At 45.5% G+C, this 19,511-nt stretch overlaps 1 protein-coding gene across 2 annotated transcripts in view; it reads left to right on the top strand.

Annotated features, from left to right (window-relative positions):
- The window catches only part of WASHC1 (WASH complex subunit 1), a 38,596-nt gene that overhangs the window by 17,756 nt on the left and 1,329 nt on the right, over positions 1 to 19,511 (top strand). The window contains exons 2-9 of one of the 2 annotated variants that reach the window (XM_062490987.1): positions 9,520 to 9,631; positions 10,327 to 10,473; positions 14,968 to 15,104; positions 16,023 to 16,158; positions 17,231 to 17,435; positions 17,928 to 18,092; positions 18,308 to 18,466; positions 19,046 to 19,114. In XM_062490987.1, the coding sequence (XP_062346971.1) occupies positions 9,520 to 9,631; positions 10,327 to 10,473; positions 14,968 to 15,104; positions 16,023 to 16,158; positions 17,231 to 17,435; positions 17,928 to 18,092; positions 18,308 to 18,466; positions 19,046 to 19,114 (1,130 nt within the window). Of the gene's footprint in view, positions 1 to 9,519; positions 9,632 to 10,326; positions 10,474 to 14,967; positions 15,105 to 16,022; positions 16,159 to 17,230; positions 17,436 to 17,927; positions 18,467 to 19,045; positions 19,115 to 19,511 lie in introns of those variants that run through there. The other variant, XR_009933123.1, reaches the window with a different exon arrangement.

Below are 19,511 nucleotides of genomic sequence, written 5' to 3'. Positions count from 1 at the left end.
TATGATAGAAGGTGCCTTTTGAGATTTGAGTGTGACTGCAATTGATTGTTGAAAAATGAAGAAGTAACACTCAACGACCTCTGTTTCTGAAGAGTAAATATTATGAAATAAAAAAACTTCATTTGCAAAAAACATGGGTAGAAATCTTTCCTTTAAGAGAAGGAGGCCTGTTTTGAAAGAGGAGGATCTGTTAAGAGAAGTTCACTTCGAAAGCAAGGGTGAGAAAGGGAAAAGCTTAGTAAGGAGGTTTTGTAACTGGCAAAGGGCTGGTAACTATTTCCGAGAAAGTCTGTCTTATATAGTTGGGCTGGTTTTAATTGTAGCAAAATTTTGGGTGAATCTTGGGAATCTGCACTAGTCCTCACAGGATACTGAAGAGGGCCATTGCTGAGCAGAAGCAGTGAGTGCAAGGAAATGGAAGAAATTTCACTGAGATGTAAACTGTTGAATAGTGCAGGGATCACTGCAACAAACATGTTAATCACAAACATAGTACTGAGTGCAAACAGAATGACCTGCATATTCCAAGTCAAGCTTCAAAGGCCAGTTTGGTCATTTACCAAGTATCTAATTACAACTTCAACAGGTCAGCACAGTGAGGGAAGACCACGGAGGTAGACCCTTATCATGTGATTAAAGTCAGAAAGGAAGTAAGAATTCTAAGAAGACATGGAGTGTAGTTGTCTTGAAACAGACATTTTATGGTAGCAAGTCCTTTTTCTTGGTTGGGCTTTCCTTCTCCTGAATATTCAAGTCCAGTTGTGCAGGACAGCAGTTTTTATAGAGTAAGCATTAGCTTGTAAATTATAGCTTTTAGATATGTGTTACTGAAAAGGAGACTGGAGGGTTCAGGTTGTGATCTGCAAGTAAAATTTCATGTGATTGCCATCAGCTACTTTGAAATGGATAAAATTTCAAGTCAATGCAGAAACCTTTACTTGTAAACATGTCTTAAGTGTGGGTAAAAGCTATATTTTGGATCCCAAGAAAAGTGGTGGTGGTGAGAGAATGGTCAGTGTTTTTGATTTTTGGGTGAAAAGCTATAAAGTTCTAAGGATATTTGATTAAAAGCAAAGAAAAGCAGTGCTTTTCTTGGAGAATGATGAGAGTGTGAACTGCTATCACCAGGAATGATTTTCTGCTCTGGAGGCAGGCATGTTTTGCTCAGCATTCTTATTCTTAATGACAGTGATGACAGTGGCTTATTTTGGTGACGTCAGCTAAGAGCAGTGGATGTGCTGTGTGCTGTCATGATATGAAAAACATCTATCCCAATGAAAGAGTGAGACCTCAGCTTTCCTGATACGTTCAGCCTTACATCAGGGCAAGACCTTTAGGGATGATCACTTCATTTTTTTTTGCTACATGTGTGTAACTGAGTACTACTTACCTTGGTCAAGAAACTGATTTAAAACCATTTGGAAGGTATGGGTGTCTTGGCTTGCAAAGCAGGATGTGACCAAAAGTATTCTATCACCATCTGTTGAAACCAGCTGGGGCAGTGTTCTTTATCTTTTCCACAACCCATCCTTCCTCCAGGGAGACATCTTCTGTTAATGGGCCATTGAGTCCCACTGCATGACTGATAAAATTACATCCTCCCATTGGGAGGATGCTCCACTGCTCCACCCAGGGGAAGGAGCCAAACATTTCCTACATAGATAAAATCTGAGATTCAGAACATCAGAGCAGCCTTTTCCCACTGGATTCCAGAGGAAAACCAGACCCTTCTGCATCATCACTGGACCTTCGGAGGAAAACTGCACCTTCTACAGGACCACTGCTTCAACAGAACCACATCTGTCACTCCAGGAGGACTGCAGCTACCATTTAATGGGACTGCTACCAACACCCTGACTGACAATGTGTCAGGTTGTATTCTGATTCTGTCAGTGTTTTTGGTTTTTTTTTTTTTTATTACTATGTTTCTGTTTTAATTTTTCCTAGTAAAGAACAATTATTCCTATAATACCTGTCTTTCAAACCAAGACAATGGGGAAAAGCAAGGAATAAAGAGAAAATTCCTGACTGCTGGGCCATGAGGGAGGAATGTTGTGCAAACGTCACTCCTCCTGCATTATCATGGTGGTGTGTCTTTGGTCAAGTAAGGCACAGCATACAAGGGCTGGGGTGGCTACTTGTCAGTGCTCCTCTCCTGCTGCTGCTGCTGCTTTCAGGTAAAGCTCAGAAGAAACAGCATTTCTGGCTGGTGGCATATGAATTTCTCTCACCTGGCAGAGGCCACAGATCAGATATATCAGTCCGGGCTGATCTGTCTCCTGTACCTATTGCTGGTAGGGAAACTGGAGCATTATGTCAATTAAGAGTGAGCTGTGTAACAGAAATATTGTCTGTGTAGAATCAGACATGGTACCTTCAGTGATCCAGAGGAATCTCAGATTTTTTAAAGGCATTAGCTCTCCCTACCCCAGATACAGTTCACAATACAGTTCACAACAGGATCACCTGGGCATTTCTCCACTGCTTATTTTTCCTGTGACTCTGTAGTGATGCACATTTTCTTTTCAATGGGGAAAGGGAGGAAAAGCTTTGGCTAGTCTGAGAATGGAGCTTTGATGGGAGAATGAGAAACCTAATGTTTGTGTACACGCAGTTGATTAATTTAAGGTTACAAGATGCCAAAACACCTTCTCAAGCTATCTGCCAAGTAAGATCTATTACTTCAAGCAACATGGAAACTAAATTTGGTTTTGACAGTCTTGTAAAATTCTGTCCAAACAGGATTAGCCCTCCTTTCACAAGTGATTAAAAAAAGGGAAGAAAAACAAAACTGAAAACACTTAAGGCTATTACTACAAAAGCTTGGGCTTCAGTGAGAAAATACTTAGGAGAATTTTGCAAGGATGAGTGGAGACTCTAAAGATAACAAACCAGTTACTATACTTTACTAATAGCTTTTACTAGCTACAGTACTAATATCAGTTACTACAGCTCCACTCCTCTGAGAAAAGGCTGTGAGAGAGTTGGGGTTGTTCAGCCTGGAGAAGACTCCAAGGAGACTTTATTACAGTCTGTCAGTACCTAAAAGGGGCTTATAAGAAAGATGAGGGCGAACTTCTTAGCAGGGCCTTTTGTGATAGGAAAAAGAGTAATGATTTTAAAATAAGAGGGTAGTTTGAAACTAAATATAATGAAGACGTTCTGTGATGAGGCTGGTAAAACACCAGAACAGGTTGCTTAGAGTATTCAAGGCCAGGTTGGCCAAGGCTCTCACCAACTTCATCATTTGAAGATGTCCCTGCTCACTGCAGGGGCTTGGACTGGATTGGCCTTTAAGGGTCCCTTCCAAGCCAAACTATTCTATGATTCTGTGATTCTATACTGACTATCATCAGCTGCCTAATATCTCAAAACTCTTCCTGTGGCTGCAGCTTTGGGAAACAATTCCACTGCCAGTGGAGGAACTCAAGGTCACCTGTGAAACTCCAGCAGTACTGGGAAGGAACCATTTTTTCCATTGCTTCTTTTAGAAGTGATGGAGTTCTTAAAGTTATCTTTCCCAAAAGTTGTAACTGTGATGGTAGAACCTGTGTTGTATACATATATTAACACTGTTAATGGAGAAAGTAGGTTGACCAAAAGTAGCCTGTACAGTTTAAAGATCTAATGGTGTACATTATTTGCAGACACAGATTTTCTGCTTAGCATACACTGACTTTCTATTTAGTATAAGTTTCTTCTAAAAAAATCAAAAGCACATCTGCTTTCAGACAAATCAGTGGTAGGAGGCAAATAAAATGCTTGGAAGGTTAAAGAGGAATTTGTTGGTGACCTTTTTCTACGAAGACAAAAAAAGAAGCTGCTTTTTTGGAGAGAACAAGCTGTAAGGGAAGAGGGAGAAGGGTGCTGTGATGGTAGGTCAAAATTCTAAGTTTCCAGTTTTACATAAACTTAATTCACAGTAGTGGGAGTGCCTCGCAAAATGAGAGATTAAAAAACAAAATGGTTTTTGTGTGAGAACATGACCTGTGGGGAGTGATACATGCTGGATCCTGCTGAGGATAACCTGGCAATCTTGATCACTCTCCAATCTGCAAAGCCATTTGGCATCACAGTAACAGGGCAATATGCAAATGCTGAAACACCTGCAAATCAGGCTCAAGGAGCAATCAAAGTGAGATAAACATTAATTAGTATAATACCCAAACCCTTAATGGAGGAAGGAACGTTGATTACATAGCCTCACTTGGGACTTCTTTCTGTCAGAGATGGTGTATGATGACAGTTTCTGATTACACTTACTCAGATAAGAAGTAAGACTTTAAAAACTGCTTTAATATGGAGGGAGAAGAGCAGAAAGCAAACAACTTGATTTTTCTATGAGTGGTTAAGCATGTTCAGCTTTTCATAAGAGTATGTATTTTTCCTTTTCGCCCTTCAAACTTTTGAGGTGAATTTACTTTGTGAGCTGGTTTTGAATGCTTCCCTGGATCACTGTAAACCATAGGTGTCTTAGACTTTCCTTTGCTCTCCCCATCTCAATCCTGAGCTGTTTCCAGCTGCAGGGGCAGAAACACGGAGTGGGAGTGGGTTTCTCACAGCATTCATTTATGACACTGTTTTCTTCTCTGGTTATCCTGCTCCAGTACCAGCTGCTGGGAGATCTGAGAACAAAATTAAATACAACCACAAACTCAATCCCTTCTTATTCATGCCTCCTGCAGTAAGGGAGAATTTTAATAAAAGCATATGTCATTTAGCCAAAAAAAAAAAAAAAGGCAGCTTGACTTTTAGGCAAGAAGCCAAGATTTTATAAAATAAATTTACTATGTGTACGCTGAAGTTTAGACCAGCAATGCCAGACATCCCCCTGCTATCTCTGAAGCTTGGAGCTTGGGCTGGGAGGTGACCAGAAGCCTGATTTGCTTTAATGTGTACAGTACTCATTTAAGGAAAAGGTAATTTAATACTTCGTCTGCCTTGTCCTCCTGTGCAACTTCATTTCTCATTCTGCTCTGTGATGTTCTTTCTCCTTGACTGATTGCTTACTTTTGTACTTCAGACATGAAGATGAAGTTCTTTGGTATTCTAGAGAGGTTTGCTCCAGCCTCTGTTACCTAACCTTTCTCATTCACCTTGGTGTGTAGTTTGCCTATCTGCTCTCCCATTGCAGAAGTTTTGTCATCCGTGTCACTTTTGGGTGACGTGGACATTCAACATAGAGAGCAAAGGGTCTCCGGCTGCTGTGATGCTTTCTTACAGCTGAATCCTGTCTTTCTCAGACACCTTTCTTGGAATCTGTTAGCCTGTCTTTAAACCTTCCCTGATTTTAAACTTCTTTTCTGATGCTGTCTGATCCCTAGCGAATATAGGTGATAAAAATCACAACTTTTTTTGGTTAGCACTGTGAAGTGCTTGGAGACTCACATACAAATGTAGCATTGTTGCCAGTGCTGACAGTACTGTCAGGCAGTATCCAGTGTCCTGGATGCCAGATTCCTAATGCCTCAAATCTTTTTCCTGTGGGGGTAAGGAAACAGTAATTTTCCCACCAAGAATAGACACAGACAACAGCAGAGGAAGTCTTTCAGTAGCCAGCTGAATGTGAGCTTTATCAGAGGAGTTATAACGGAGTAAAAAGAAGTGATCTGCTCTGTGGTTGCAGATGGGACAGTGGATGGGGGCCAGCAAGAGAGGCCCTCAAGAGATTCCCAAGAATTGGGAGGAAGTATTCCTGGAATCTGCTGTAGGTGTTGGAGAAAATTGACTGTAAAATGGAGAGTGGCTTAAGCACAGCAGGCTGAGGGCTTTAGGACAAAGGAGAAATAAGATCTAAGTTGGGGGTGAAGTGAAGAGGGCTTGAGGGCAAAAATATTTCAAAGGGACAAGAGAAAGTGAAAGCTTGCATCAAAGCAGCTGAAAGGTTGGCTTTAATATCTGCTTAGATCAAAAAAATAAAAGTCTGTATGGATTAAGAGATAATCCACTAGATAGATTTAATCTACCACATGTATTGCTTCCCCAAAGAAAAGCACTGGGAGGAGAAGGTTGATTTGGCTCAGTGCCCAGCATTTGAAGGTAGGTGATGTATTCTCCTTTCTCCACAAACACCCCCTTGTCCTGAATGAAGCATATCGTGCTGAAGGGGAGGGGCTGTCACTGTAGCCTCCTGCTCCTTTGCAACTACAAAATAATACTGAATTTAACCAGAAGCGTTTCTTAAGCAGAACAGAGCATCCAGAGCAAAATAGCACAGCAATGACTAAGAAAATAGGCATGGGGCAGGTTCAGATGCTCATGGTGGTTTTGACTGCCTGAGCAATTGGTTCTGAGAGGCAGTATTGGGCCATTTTATTAGCACTTAATCCCTCTTGTCCTAATTGTCCTTGTCCTCCCTTTAATGGAGGTTAAGGTCTGAATGCCCCCTTCGCTCCAGCACTGCCCCTGAAATCCTTGGCCATATCCCTCCATCCCTTCCTTCCTGTTTCCTTTCCTTACAAAACCTGGAGGAGGTTTTCTCCATGTGGTTTTTCCAGTAAGGATGTGGTATATTGCCTCTAACTAACACATACAGCTGTATCTTCAATTGTTCGTGCATAACAGTTATGCACTTCTAAGAGCCTGTGCATGTGATGGAATTTGGATTAGTTGGATTGAGGGGGTTTAATTTTTTTTTCAAAGTTACCTTGTTCAGCAACAAATTAATTCTGTAGACTGATACGTATTCTTTCTGTGTTGTGGGCCTGCATCTATACCACCTCAGGTGAAGGTTTTTGGCAGATCTCATAAGGTCAGTGGGATTTGGCCTGTCAAATCCTAGAGCAGGAGATCACAGGAGAAAGTACAGAGTGCCTCAGAGAAGATCCATCATGGTTTGAAACACCTAAGCTGGCACTGGATAAGTTCCCCAGCTTGTGCTTGGAGTGGGCTGTCTGCCTGATATGGTCTCCTTTCATTGAAGATACTTGGTGGGGAGTGAGGATGGATTGAGGATGGATGTCTTCCCTCTTGTTTTTTTTTTCTTTTTATTTGAGTGAGGGAAGGAAGGCAAAGAGGTTGGTGTCTGGTGAAGCACTGGGGATAATGTGGGACAGGAAAGGGAGTGAGGGAAGTGTTTGACTGCCTCACTGGACCCACTCACATTTATGAAGTGAAAGGGAGGAGAACACTTACTGGTTTCCGGGTCTAAGCTTGCATAACTGTTTGCTTAGCACTTCCTTCTAGGAGAGAAACATGTGCCTTGTCAGATCCTGAAAACTGTGTCTGGAAGTCAGCAGGGTACTGGCTAAAAGGCAATTGACACCTTGCTTTTATTTGGAGCTTCAGGAAAGCTTTGTGGAGTTCTTCTAGGAGAGAGGTCTACTCTCAGGTGAGAGAGAAAATTGCAGCATTGATTTGAGGGAGAGCAGCAAAGCAGAAATAAATGACTTGGTTTTTTCAGCTTTGAAGGAAGTAAAAATAGTCAGATGCCCCTAGGAAGCAGTATTGGAAATAGTATCAATCAATACAATTATGAAACTTATAGAAAAGAGGTGAACTGTGAGGTGGAAAAACTTGCTGGTGAGAGCAGTTAGGAGAGATTTAGGTCCTTCAGAGGCATCTCACACTTGAACAAAACAAGGCAGTGGGACAGTCCTATGACACATGAAATTTGCTGCAGACAGGTGCTAGGAAATGCACACTGAAAGGAACAGCAGAAACTACTCTGAGAACCTATCAAGTGTATAAGTGATGTGGACTTACTCTTCTGAGGCAGAGGGAGGGTGTGGGAAGGAGATTATGAACAGATTTGTACTCAGTGTTGGTACAAAATACAAGCTGTTGGTCTGTGCTTAAAATAAAATGGGGTAATGGAGAATAATTCTGAAAGGGAGAATCTGATGCGGTTCAATTTTGCTCATCTCCCACTCCAAACAGAGTAAGGTAGAAGCAGGCTGTGTGCTATCACTCCATATGCATAAGGAAGGATTTTTCATGCCTCCAGGAAGAGGAGAACATGGCTATAAACAAACAGAAATACTTGAAGCTGTTTAGAGAAAGTGAGGGTTTTTTTCAGAATGGTACAAGAAGAATAGGCTGCTTGTACTTGCTGTTTTTCACTACCTCCGTTGAGGGGGACTATATGTTTCTATACTATAATAGAGACTGTGCTGCCCAAAGTGAAGATACTGGAAAAGATGGATTTGGTACAGTTTGAAATTGGAGATCGCTGCTGATCTCACATTCTTTACTGAAGGGAACTAGACAGGGCAGAACAAGAGCATGAGAGCTCTCTCCTCAAAAGCAAAGAGAGACTCTTGGTGAAATTGGAAGACAATACTTGAGATTGCTTTTTACAGGCACAGAATGATGCAGTGGAACTCATTGCTACAAAGCATTGCCGAATTGGAGTGCTCTCTCTCCTGTTGGGTTGTGTAGCCATAAAAATATTCTTCCCTGGCTTCACTGGAGGGGTGAAAGTTCAGAAGACTTTTCAGCTTTTGACCTTGTAGCTGGGGAAAGAGAATCTGCTGATTATGCGTGGAATAGCAGGGCTTTTCTGAGAAGGTGACTCCATCGTTGCCTGCAGTTGATGCCTGCTTCCAGCATCCCTCCTAACCTCTGGTTTGACCTGTGTGACAGTTCCAGCAACACAGCAGCCACTGTGCAAGGCATGGAGCTGTTTCAGTCATGCCCCTGGCTGCCAAGTGGGAAAGAAAAAATAAATATGTCCACAATTGAATGCAAAGGTATTTAACCACTGACTGCTCTCCCCTGCTGCCACGGGGTGCTTTTCACCTACTCCCAAAGCATTCTGATGCTGATCTAGTGGTATGATTTATCTGCAGCTGGCAACTAAGCACCACACAGCCCCTTGCTCACCCTACTCCCTGCAGGGTGGGGGGAAGGAGAAGGGTACTTTAGAAGGGTAAAAGTGAGAAAATTAATGGGTTGAGATAAGAACAGTTAAATTATTGAAATAAAAGGTGATGATGATGATGATAATAATATATAAAGGAAAATAACAAAAGATAAATTAAACAAAAGAAATACAAGTGATGCAAATAAAAACAGTTGCTCACCACCAACTCGATGAAGCCTGTCCAGTCCCTGAGCAGTGGACCCCAGACAACTTTCTCCCTAGTTTATATACTGAGCATGATGCCATATGGTCTGGAACATCCCTTGGGTCAGTTAGGATCAGGTGTCCTGGCTGTGTCTCCTCCCAACTCCTTGTGGTGGGTAAGAGGCAAAAAAGACCTTGACTCCATCTAAGCTCTGCTCAACAATTATTAAATCATCCCTGTGTTATCAACACTGTGTCTGTTGCCAGTTTTCCATCTTTCTGTGCCTCAAACAGCCACAGAAACATCATGCTGTGAGTCATGGACTAATCCTACTTCATGTTAGAGTACCTCTCAGTAGGATGGATACAAGCATGTCTCAACCAGCACTGCACTGTGAAACAACCTGGTCCCCTGAGATTCACATCCTTCTCTGAGGGGCTGAGAACTGGCTGTTTTTAAGGAAACCACTGGTTCTGGATTCTTCAGCTTAAGAAGTGTTCTTGCCTCCTAGGATCTCTCAGCGGGTGGAGGCCAGCAGGGCACAGCTCCAGGCAATTGGGGAGAGAGTCACACTTGCCCAGGCGAAGATTGAGAAGATTAAGGGCAGCAAGAAGGCTATTAAGGTAGTGACTTCAGTGAAGGCTGCATGGCCTCTTTTCTTTCTTCTTTCTTTGCTCCTGTTGTAAGCTCTGGAGAAGAAAAAGTGCTTGGCTGCTGCAGATGCTGCCCACTCATCTCTCCATGCCTTGCTGAGCAGGATTGTGATGAGAATCCCATTCCTGAATCAGCCATTTGATGAATTTTAGACCCATGAGCCACATGGCTCCAGGCTTTATGTAGCCTCTATAGGTTTCTCTCCCAGCTCCTTCCTGAAAAACAGAAAACGTATGTGCTGAGCTAAGCCTAACACCCTCACTTCAAGCTCATAGACACTTATTTGAATGAAAGCTGCTGTCAGAGAGCCTTCCTTTAGTGCATCTTAATCCCATTGAGCCAGGTAAAACTGGTGAAAATCCTTCTTTCCCCATTTTTGCTCCATTTTATACAGTATTTCTAGCTCCTTTCCTGCCAGCAGAAGCCTTTTTGCCAGTGATCTAGTACTTTGAGAGAGAGAGACAAGCTCTGGCAATTCCAGTTTCAGAAGTGGCAGCCCATGCATGTTTGGGTCTGTGCACATAGCCCTTAGGAGCCTGTTGACTCCAACTCTGTCCATTCCCGCTGGCAGCACAGAATGCATGTTTACTCCTCTCCTTGTGTTTCTGTATCTTAGGATTGCCTAGTTGTTGGGGTTTTTCAGTCCCTCCTTGTTTCTCCATAGGTATTTTCCAGTGCCAAGTACCCAGCCCCTGAACGGCTGCAGGAGTACAGTTCAATTTTTGCTGGTGCAGAAGACCCAGCTAAACAGAAATGGCCAAGACACAAGATTCAGAGCAAACACCGAATGCTGGATGAAAAAACTCTGCAGGTAAGGGGGAGAACAGACCTTGGGAAGGACAAGCAAAGAGAACCTGGAGTCTGATAATCTCTTCTCTGTAGTGGGCCAGGACTTTGGGACATAGGCTAGGAGTAAAACATATTTTCATTTGTCAGTGGGGAGGGTGTGAGGTCAGACTGGGAAGCTTATGGAGATGCCAGTTGGAGAGCTCCTCGCAGGCCAGTGCAAGAGCTTGTCTGGGTGGCTGTCAACTGCCAGGTCTCTGGAGCAGTTCCATTTCCTGAAATGCTGTGGGTGCTGCTGCCCTGGACTTAACGCTTTGGCTGTGCATAGTGAGGCAACTGGGATCAAGCTTGTAGTTGTTTTAGGAATGGTTTCTGAAGGCTCTGATAAAACTTCTGGTGAGAGGGGAAAGGTAAGAAGGCTTAAGAGTTTGTCAGCAGAAAAAGGAATCATTCATTAGAGCATTTTTCTGCCCCAGGAAGTTGTTGCAATTTGGCGTTTTCCCTGGGTTGGAAGGAGAGGAAGAAGAGTTGCCATGCTTCACGTTTAAAAGTTGCCGTGTATATGTTGTGTCAGTAGTAGCAGATGTGCTGTTCCTTGCAGGTGAAGGATCAATTTGACAACTTCCCTGCTCTCCACCCCTGAAGAGACTTCCTCATCCTTGTATGGCTTGGCCAAAAATAAAGCTGCCACTGAATAATTTATCATGCTAAACTTTCCTGAGTGTTAATGGAGTTGAGACCTCACACAGCGAGGTAGTTATGAATATTTCAGCCAGGCCAAGGAAGCAGGATTGCTGGCTGAATGGACAGCTGGCAAACTTGAGCAGGGTTCCTGCTTCCTTCCAGTCCTGGCAGTAGCACAGGCAGAGCTGCATGGGATGTGCTGGTGCCTGGCAGGGAGGCCAATGAGTGCTGCTGTCTGACTGGTGGCCCCATCCCACTGGAGGGTGGGGGGAGCAGAGGCAGGCCGGGAGTGGACAGGGAGATGGGATCCCGCCCTGAAGGGCTGGTGCCAAAGTACAGCCCCTGTACAGGGAAGGGATTGAAAAGAATATTGGCTATTAAAAAGCAGTGTCCCACAAAGAGCAAATGGTGTGCCTGTTCAGCTGGCCTGCTGGCTCCAGTAGGCTTCACGTGCCATTCCACACAGCCATCTGTCTGGGATGCCGCCTTTTCCAGTCCCAGTCAGTCTCTCTGCCATTGCCACGTTCTGCCCTTTGGGACTAAAGCTGCCATCACCACAGGGACTTTTTTTCAGGCCCTGGAGGATGTTTGTTGATCCCCTCCTGCAGTCCGTCTTTTGATCCTCTTTTGGGACAGTTGATCCTTCTCTGGCTTTGCTGAATGTGCCTCATGCAGCAGCTGTCACTCTTGCCAAGCTCACACACAGGAGCTCCTGCAGCTCTTCTGTGGGGTGAGGGGATGCTGCTGTCAGCTGGTGAAGGATGGAGGGGCTGGTGTGCTGAGTGAGGCTCAGTGTGGCCAAGCTCCAACCACATTCCAGGGGGACAGGCCCTTCTCGGCCATAGCTGAGCACAGCCTGATGTGCCTTGCAGTAATGAAATGTGACAGGGTAAAGTCTAATGTTTGCATTTATGCTTTTCTCAATTATTCAGGGCTTTCAGCAGAGGCTTGCTGCCTGTTTTCACTTCTAATGAGAGCCTCTTTGCTGTGAGCAGTCGCAGTGGCCTTTGCTAAACTCCACGTGCACACATCACCTCGTCAGGAAAGCAAACTCTGCTCATGTCAGTTTGAGGGGAAGTGGTGGCAGCCTGTGCTCAGCCTTTAGGGTTTTTGCTCTGGGGAGTAAGCAACTGAGTTGGAAATGTGTGTGGTTCTGCAGTTGATTTTAAACGCTTCCCCCTTGGAATTTCTTCTTGCCCCCTCCACCCCAACCAAGTGAAAACTTGCAGTTTGCAAGTGAAAACAAGCTGCTTAGAGGATGCTGTGTAGGTTGGTGAGGTAAGCACTGGTGGGTAAGAGTGCCAGAAACACAGTGCTTGTGGTAAGCCTGGAAAGCCAGTTACTTTGCACACTGCAGTGGTAGTGGCAAGCCAGGGCTCAGCAGGGGGCTGGGCAGTGCCTTGTGGTGGGAGCTGTGTCTAGGTGCTGCACATGTCGCTCAGGAGACTGGAAGACAGGGTGAGGGATATGGTCTGCCTGGGCTTTGGAAGAAATCCAAGGAAAAGTTATCATCTGCTGCAGGAGTAACCTTGCTAGGCTTCTAAAGTGTCAGTAACTTGGCATGTCCTTGTGAATTCTGCCTCTCCCAGGGCCCACCATAGGCATATGGAGTCTAAACCAGGTTTTTGTCACTTGCTCATCTTGAAGTGCTTTCCCAGCTGGTCTCAGCAGTCCATTGGTGGGGGGGAAATGAGATTTCTGGTATATCACACCAATTTCCTTTGTAATAGTGTATGTTTAAGTAAACTGAAGAACCAGAGTGACTTTATGTATTTTTTTACTGTAGGTTCTTAGGAATAAAAATGCCTGAAAATGCAGAGTCCTTGGAGGTATGATCCTGCCGGGTGCCAAACCCCAGGTTGAGGTGTTGGAGCATTCAAGCCCCCCCCCCATGACTTCAGTATGTCAAGGTTGCCAAACTTTGGCTTAAGATTTAATGTTCTTATAAGAAGACTAATTTTTAGATGGCACCTCATCTTGTGGAATTCACAGTTGCAGGATATTTTTTACAGTGTGTGGTTGTTCCAAATTTCAGAACAGATCTAAGTACTAGAGTAAGACTAGCACTTTGATGGCATTTAAATTAAAAGGACTATATTTCACATTTCAGAATACTCATGCTTAGTGATTTTATAACTGCCTTAGATGAGGTTTGTAAGTAAATGTAGGTAATGGTTGCTTTCTCACTACACCCTTAAAATGGTGCACAGTCTTCCAGTGATAACTGAAATCTACAAAAAAAGAACTAAAAAATATATAAATTACTTGAGGGCTAAGTGTGTCTGAGCAGTTCTACCAAAAACAGTCAGTACTCCCTCATGCTTAAAAAATTAAACATTGGGAAATGAATATTAATGATCAAAAGAACTTTTATTTTTGAGTCTCTGCTCTAAATATGGATTTATATATTTTTGCCTATTTGTTTCTATAAAAAATAGAAGGTGTTAATTTCAATGTATTTTTCACAAGCTGGAGCCTGAATTAAATCAAAACCTTGCAGGTCCTTTCTTATAGCATTTTACAGTCTCAGAGCATCATAAAAACTCTTAGTGGATTAACTGAACTGTGACTAAGCCATTTCCTTGGATTTCTGGCTACCAGATTCAAGACTGAAATTTCAATCAGCAGCAACTGCTTGTGTCACTGAGATGTGGTCTCCCATTTCTCCCATACAAGTACAAGGAGGGGAGAGGGACTCAGAGAATGGGGTGGCGCAGGGATGCTGGAAGTAGTGAGGCAGTAGGAACCTGTGGACAGTATTTGGAGTGGTCATCCTCTGGTGGCAGAAAAAAACCACAGGCGTGCCCAGTTATTTAACTTGACAAAGTGCTCTGGTTTCTCCTGGTATGAACACTTACTGCCTTGTAGCTGCTGCTTGCCTCAGTTGTGAAGAAAGAATTGTCAAGAATTATGAAGGAGCTGGGGAAGGGCCTACAGAGGGGTCTGAGGTGGAGGCTTGCTCATCCCAAACTGTCTCTGTTCAGGAACTGATGTGTTTCCTCCCTCTAGAGCAGACTACTGTGGGCGCTGAGCTTCATCCCCCAGAACATGTGGCAGTGGGCAGTGTCATGCCAGCTGAAACACTGGTCTGATGTGGGATGGCAATTCCTGTGCTCTATAAAAGTCATACAGTTCAGATGTAATAAGTCTTTTTCGAAAGGGAGCTCTATATATTATGCATGAAGTTTTAGAACCAAGAGAGATTTCAGTTCATTAGAGTTGAAAACTCATGCAAATCCCTCAGGCTTTGCAAAACCATCTGGCACACGTTCCACCCTGCACACTCCTTTCTGCCTGATCTCTTGCCTAGTGCAGGCAGTCTGTTCTTTCCTAACCCCTTTTTCCATTGCCTTCCCTGCCTACCCCACCAGTTCAATCACAGCTCTTAAAACAGTTAGTGAAGGCAACAGAGACCTGAAGTAATAGACATGTGTGGAGAACCCTGCCTGCATGAAAATGTATTGTAATTGGAGACACTGTAACAAAAGCCTTTTAGGCTGTGGTGCTTGATCCCTGCACCTATCTGCACTATAGCTGACTACAGAGCCAGAGTGGTTGTTTTATTCTGGTGGATCCTTGCCGCAGTAACATGTTCAGTATCACCCATCCACAGCACCAAAAGCACTTGGCACAAGTCTGAACTGCCAACACTTGTCATGAGTGTGGGGTTGCAATGTTGTCCATGTGCTTCCTAGCTCAAAGGGAGGTAGAGAGGGAGCATTAGGGTTCCCAGACCCTACAGTGCATCCAGTAGCGTGGGTTGTGGTGTCTGGGGAGAGCTGCCTCAGCACCTGTGGTTCTAGTGTCTTACCACCTTTTTTCTGTCTTCTTGCAGGAAAAGCTCAAGTATTTCCCTGTGTGCGTGAGCACCAAAATTCACCAGGAGGATGATGCGGAAGAAGGCCTTGGCAGCCTTCCCAGGAACATCAGCTCCCTCAGCTCCTTGCTACTCTTCAATACCACCGAGAACCTGTGAGAATTGGAGCAGTGCTGTGCTGCTCACCTGCCCCTGTTTGTCCTCAGAGGAGCTTTCCCATCCCCACGGGTAGCAGTGACTGTTTGCTTTCCTGGGGATGTTACCTATCAGGCTCTTGATAGGACAGGGTTTGGTACCTTTTTGCTGGCTTCCAGCTGGGAACCTTGCCTTCCCCACTCTTTTCCTTGGATGGAAGCAGTAATTTTGTCCGCACCTGATCCTCTACTCACCTTATTCAACCCAGTTTTGCACTTTCTTTTGCTTAGTTCTTCCTATTGTTCCTCTATAATTTCTCTCCAGTCATGACATATGTTGTCACTCCTGCTCTGCTCTTCCCTGTGTGCCAGCCTAGGTATTCTCCTGACAATTCCTCACATTGTTACTTTACTGCTTTTGCTTTAATGTCTCCACCACCTCCCTCACTGCACTTTCCTTTCCCACTGTGTTTTGCATCATGGTTCTTCCTTCTGCTCTTGTTGAAGAGCTACTTTAAGCTCTTCTTGAGCTTTCAGCTGTTGGACCTGCTCTTTCTTCTCCTGATCCATAGATCATTTTGCCTTTTTGTCTGTCCTCCTGGACCTTGAATAACAAGTCACTGGTGTCCTGCTGCAGACTGTAGGATGGTTTCAGGCCAGGTGGTGGAAAGGGGTGAGTTTAGTCACAGTGGCAGTACAGTGGGGCTTTGCTTTAAAATTAGTTTGGAAGCTGCACTGGCAGGGTGGGGAGCTGCTTGCCTCCTGGTTGCAGAGGGGAAAGGCAGGAAAGTAGAGCTAAAAGGAACCTGGAAGACCCATTGTGTTCCATCTTTACAAGTGAAATCAGGTCTCTGCCTCCAAAGCCCTCTTATGTACACTGTTTCTTCTGGCCTTGGCTCTCAAGGCAGCATCACTAAAATACTTAGTCTCTGCCCTTAGATACAAGAAGTATGTGTTCCTGGATCCTCTGGCTGGAGCAGTGACCAAGACCCATGTGGCTCTAGAAACAGAGACAGAAGAGAAGCTCTTCGATGCACCTCTCTCCATCACCAAAAGGGGGCAGCTGGACCGACAGGTGAAGTGCAGCTGCTTACATTTCAGAGGGCTGTGTTCAGCTCTCTGAAAAGAAAGGGCTTCGATAGAGTGGTGAGCAGGTAGGACAACAGTCCCTTACAGGGCTGCAGAGTACCTAATTTATCAGAAGGACCTTGCTTGGTTTTGTGCTCGAAGTCCTGGTGTGAGCTTGATGGGTGAGACAAAAGCCTCACACTTGGCAGGTGTTTCTCTCTGCTCAAGCCTTTCTTGAGTGGTGAGAGTAATGGAATATGGACTCACCTTGCTGCTGGACCTCCAGGCTGTAGGGGGGTTTGGAGGATCTATCACTTGATCAGCTCCTTTGTGCCAACTCCTGAGACTCATGTGGAGTCTGAGGGTGAGGTGCCACTGCTAGAAGATCCCTGGGGTGAAGTGTGTTTCCCATCATTCCTGCTGGGAAGGGGTGCCTGCTGGTGCAAACAGAAGGGCCAGCTAGTCTGAGAAAATGGCTGTGCTTGGTGTACACATGGGGCAGGCAGTGCACCAACCCAGTTGCCCAAACATGTGACTGGTACCTGACACTTTATAGAGGCCATACCTAGGGTGTACCAGTTTTGCTGGAGCATGATTTGGGACTGGAAAGAGGAGGCTGGGAATCATTTGCTCATCATATTGGAGTGGAGGATATAATGTATATAGTGAACAAACTCTTTATTCACAGTGCACCATCACTACTGTGTTGCCTGTGTGTTAAACACAAAAGCAAAGTCCTGTAACTACTGTGCTTCTGTATTTTATTCTTTGAAATGGTTCAGACACTATCCACTTCTGTATGAGAAGGGACTGGTTTATTTAGGCTGCAGCAATTAGTGCATGAACCCTTCAGAGTCCACTTGCTACTATGAAACTAAGAAGAGTCCTGCACTTCCTCCTCCTGCAGTCTACCTTTCCCAAGCCTGGTCTGCAGGAGGTAGCTTCTGAGCACAGAGGTGTAGAGATAGCTGATGTACCAAGGTACACTAGCCTACCTCTGATTGCTGCCAGATTGTTCCCTGCAGTGCCCCTGCAAGCACATAGTCAGCGCCTTACCTTGTTGGTTTGGGTTTCTTTAGGTTGCTGAAAATTACTTCTACGTCCCAGATCTGGGCCAGGTCCCTGAGATTGATGTGCCCTCCTACCTGCCAGACCTGCCTGGCATTGCTGCAGATCTCATGTACAGCGCTGACCTGGGCCCTGGCATTGCACCCTCTGCCCCCAGCAGTGCTATTCCAGAGCTGCCCACTTTCAACACTGAGTCAGTGGAGCCTTTACAACCAGGTATTCTCAATCCCTGATCCCAAGACCCTATGAAGGAGGAAGGCAGGGGCTGCTAGAAAGTGGAGGCAAGGGAGAAAGTCCCATGGTAGAAATGTTAAGATGGATGTTGGATGGATGATGGATGTTGCACCTCTGGCTTGGGCCTGAGTGAAAGCTGCAACCTGCTCAAGTTGTGGCCTGACTGCAGCCTTTACATCCCTCCTTCTCTCTCTGCATGGCTAGGGAGGAGGGAGCACAGTGTGCAAGGACTGTGTGTCAGCCTGGTAAGATGCCCTTGTGTGGGTGGGATGCAGCTGGGGAGGGAGAGCAGGGGAATCTCAGACTCTTGCCTTGGCCCTGCCTTCTGTTAAGAGATGGTGCACAGGGCAGGAGTGCTCTCCTGCAGGTGCTGAAGACTGATCTGTTGCTGCTGAGGTGTGTGAAGCTCTAAGCTGAAACTCTCAATGTGCCGTCCTCTGGGACTCCTCAGAAACAACTTCTTTCATGTTTCAGATCTTCAAGGTGCTGAGCTATTGCCACCTCCTCCCCCTCCGCCTCCCCCACCGCCTCCTGTTATGCCAACCCATGTGCCTCCTCCACCGCCTCTGCCCCAGCCCACAGTACCCTTGGAACCAGCTCAGACAGTGAGTGAGGAGAGCAGCAACACAGTGCCTGCAGGTAAGGGCTGGGCTCCTCCACAGCTGCACCAGCCTCCTTGCCTTCAGCCTGTGTCCTTGGGGCCCCCCCACCCCATGCCTTCCAACAGAGGTGGGGAGGTGTATTGGGAAGAGATGCTGTCAAGCTACTGGAGTAGCCCTTTCCATGAGAATTCGGCTGAGCCTTTAGCTGATGCACCGACCCAGGTCTGCTCCCTGACCTTACTGTCCCTTCAGCTTCAGTCCAGGGAGCCCCAAAGGAGGTGGTGAACCCCTCTACTGGGCGTGCCAGTCTCCTGGAGTCCATCCGCCAGGCCGGGGGCATTGGGAAGGCCAACCTTCGCAGTGTCAAGGAGAGGAAGCTGGAGAAAAAGAAGCAGAAGGAGCAAGAACAAGGTACTGAGGGTCTTCGGCAGAACTGCTTTTCCTTGCCCTGGGGAGGTGTGGGTCTTGGGGCAGGCAGGCAAGTCAGGAGCACAGTGAACTCACAGAACAGAAAGGAGTTGTCTCTCCTCACAGCTGATGTAGTCTTAGGTGTTCATCACTTAGCCAGAGCTCTGTGAACTTGCCCAACGGGCATTTGTCTCAGGACTTGTGAAGTTTCACCTGTGATGCACAGCACCAGGCACACAAATGAAACCCTAGGGGCCAAATGGGACAAGGCTGAACCAGTTTAAGCACCTTGGTTGAGATAGCTGGGGAGGGGATGTATAGAGCTGCTTTGGCAGAATGAGACTGCAAATGCACAGCCCCTCAATGAATTGCACTCATGGTTTTCCCCAGAAGATGCAATTAAACCTGCTGTGCCTACTGTTTTCCTGACCTGAAAATGGACTGTAGTTGTGGGGTGTCATACAAAATTAGAGGTTTGGAGTTTTTTCTTTAATCTGGAGGCAGTATTGCAGGGAAATGCTTTTGCCATAATGCTTAGCTCAGACTAATCTTTCTTCACTGGCTTGTTCTGCTCTGTTTCAGTGAGAGTTACAGGACAAGGTGGAGATTTGATGTCAGACCTCTTCAACAAGCTGGTGCTGAGGCGCAAAGGTATTGTCCTACGATGTGGGCTGCTCCTTTCGCCTAGGAAAGAGGGAGAGCACACCCCGGCACCCAAGTTGTGTCAGCCACAGCCTTGGACACAGGAACAGATTTTCCTGGGCAGTGTACCACAGTATAGCTGGGAGTGTCTTTACAGAGAATGAGCAGAGGAATCTCCACCTCAAGTCCATCTGGAGGCACTGGAGGGGTTTGTGTGTTTTAGAGGATGGACCCTGAAAGCTACCTGTGAAGAAGGAACAGCAGTATCTTTTTTTTAATCCAGTGGCTTGGGCAGCTGGACCCACTGTCCCTATGGGCCTTTGAGATGCCCTGAGGCCGTAGCAGCTTCCTGGGGCATTTAGATCAAAGATCACACCTCAGCACTGGGCAGACAACAGCAGGGACT

This window comes from Cinclus cinclus, chromosome 4 (assembly GCF_963662255.1).
Source record: "Cinclus cinclus chromosome 4, bCinCin1.1, whole genome shotgun sequence".
NCBI lineage: Eukaryota > Metazoa > Chordata > Aves > Passeriformes > Cinclidae > Cinclus > Cinclus cinclus.
Note: the sequence above shows the minus strand (reverse complement) of the source record. Positions and strands in the feature narration are given on the sequence as shown.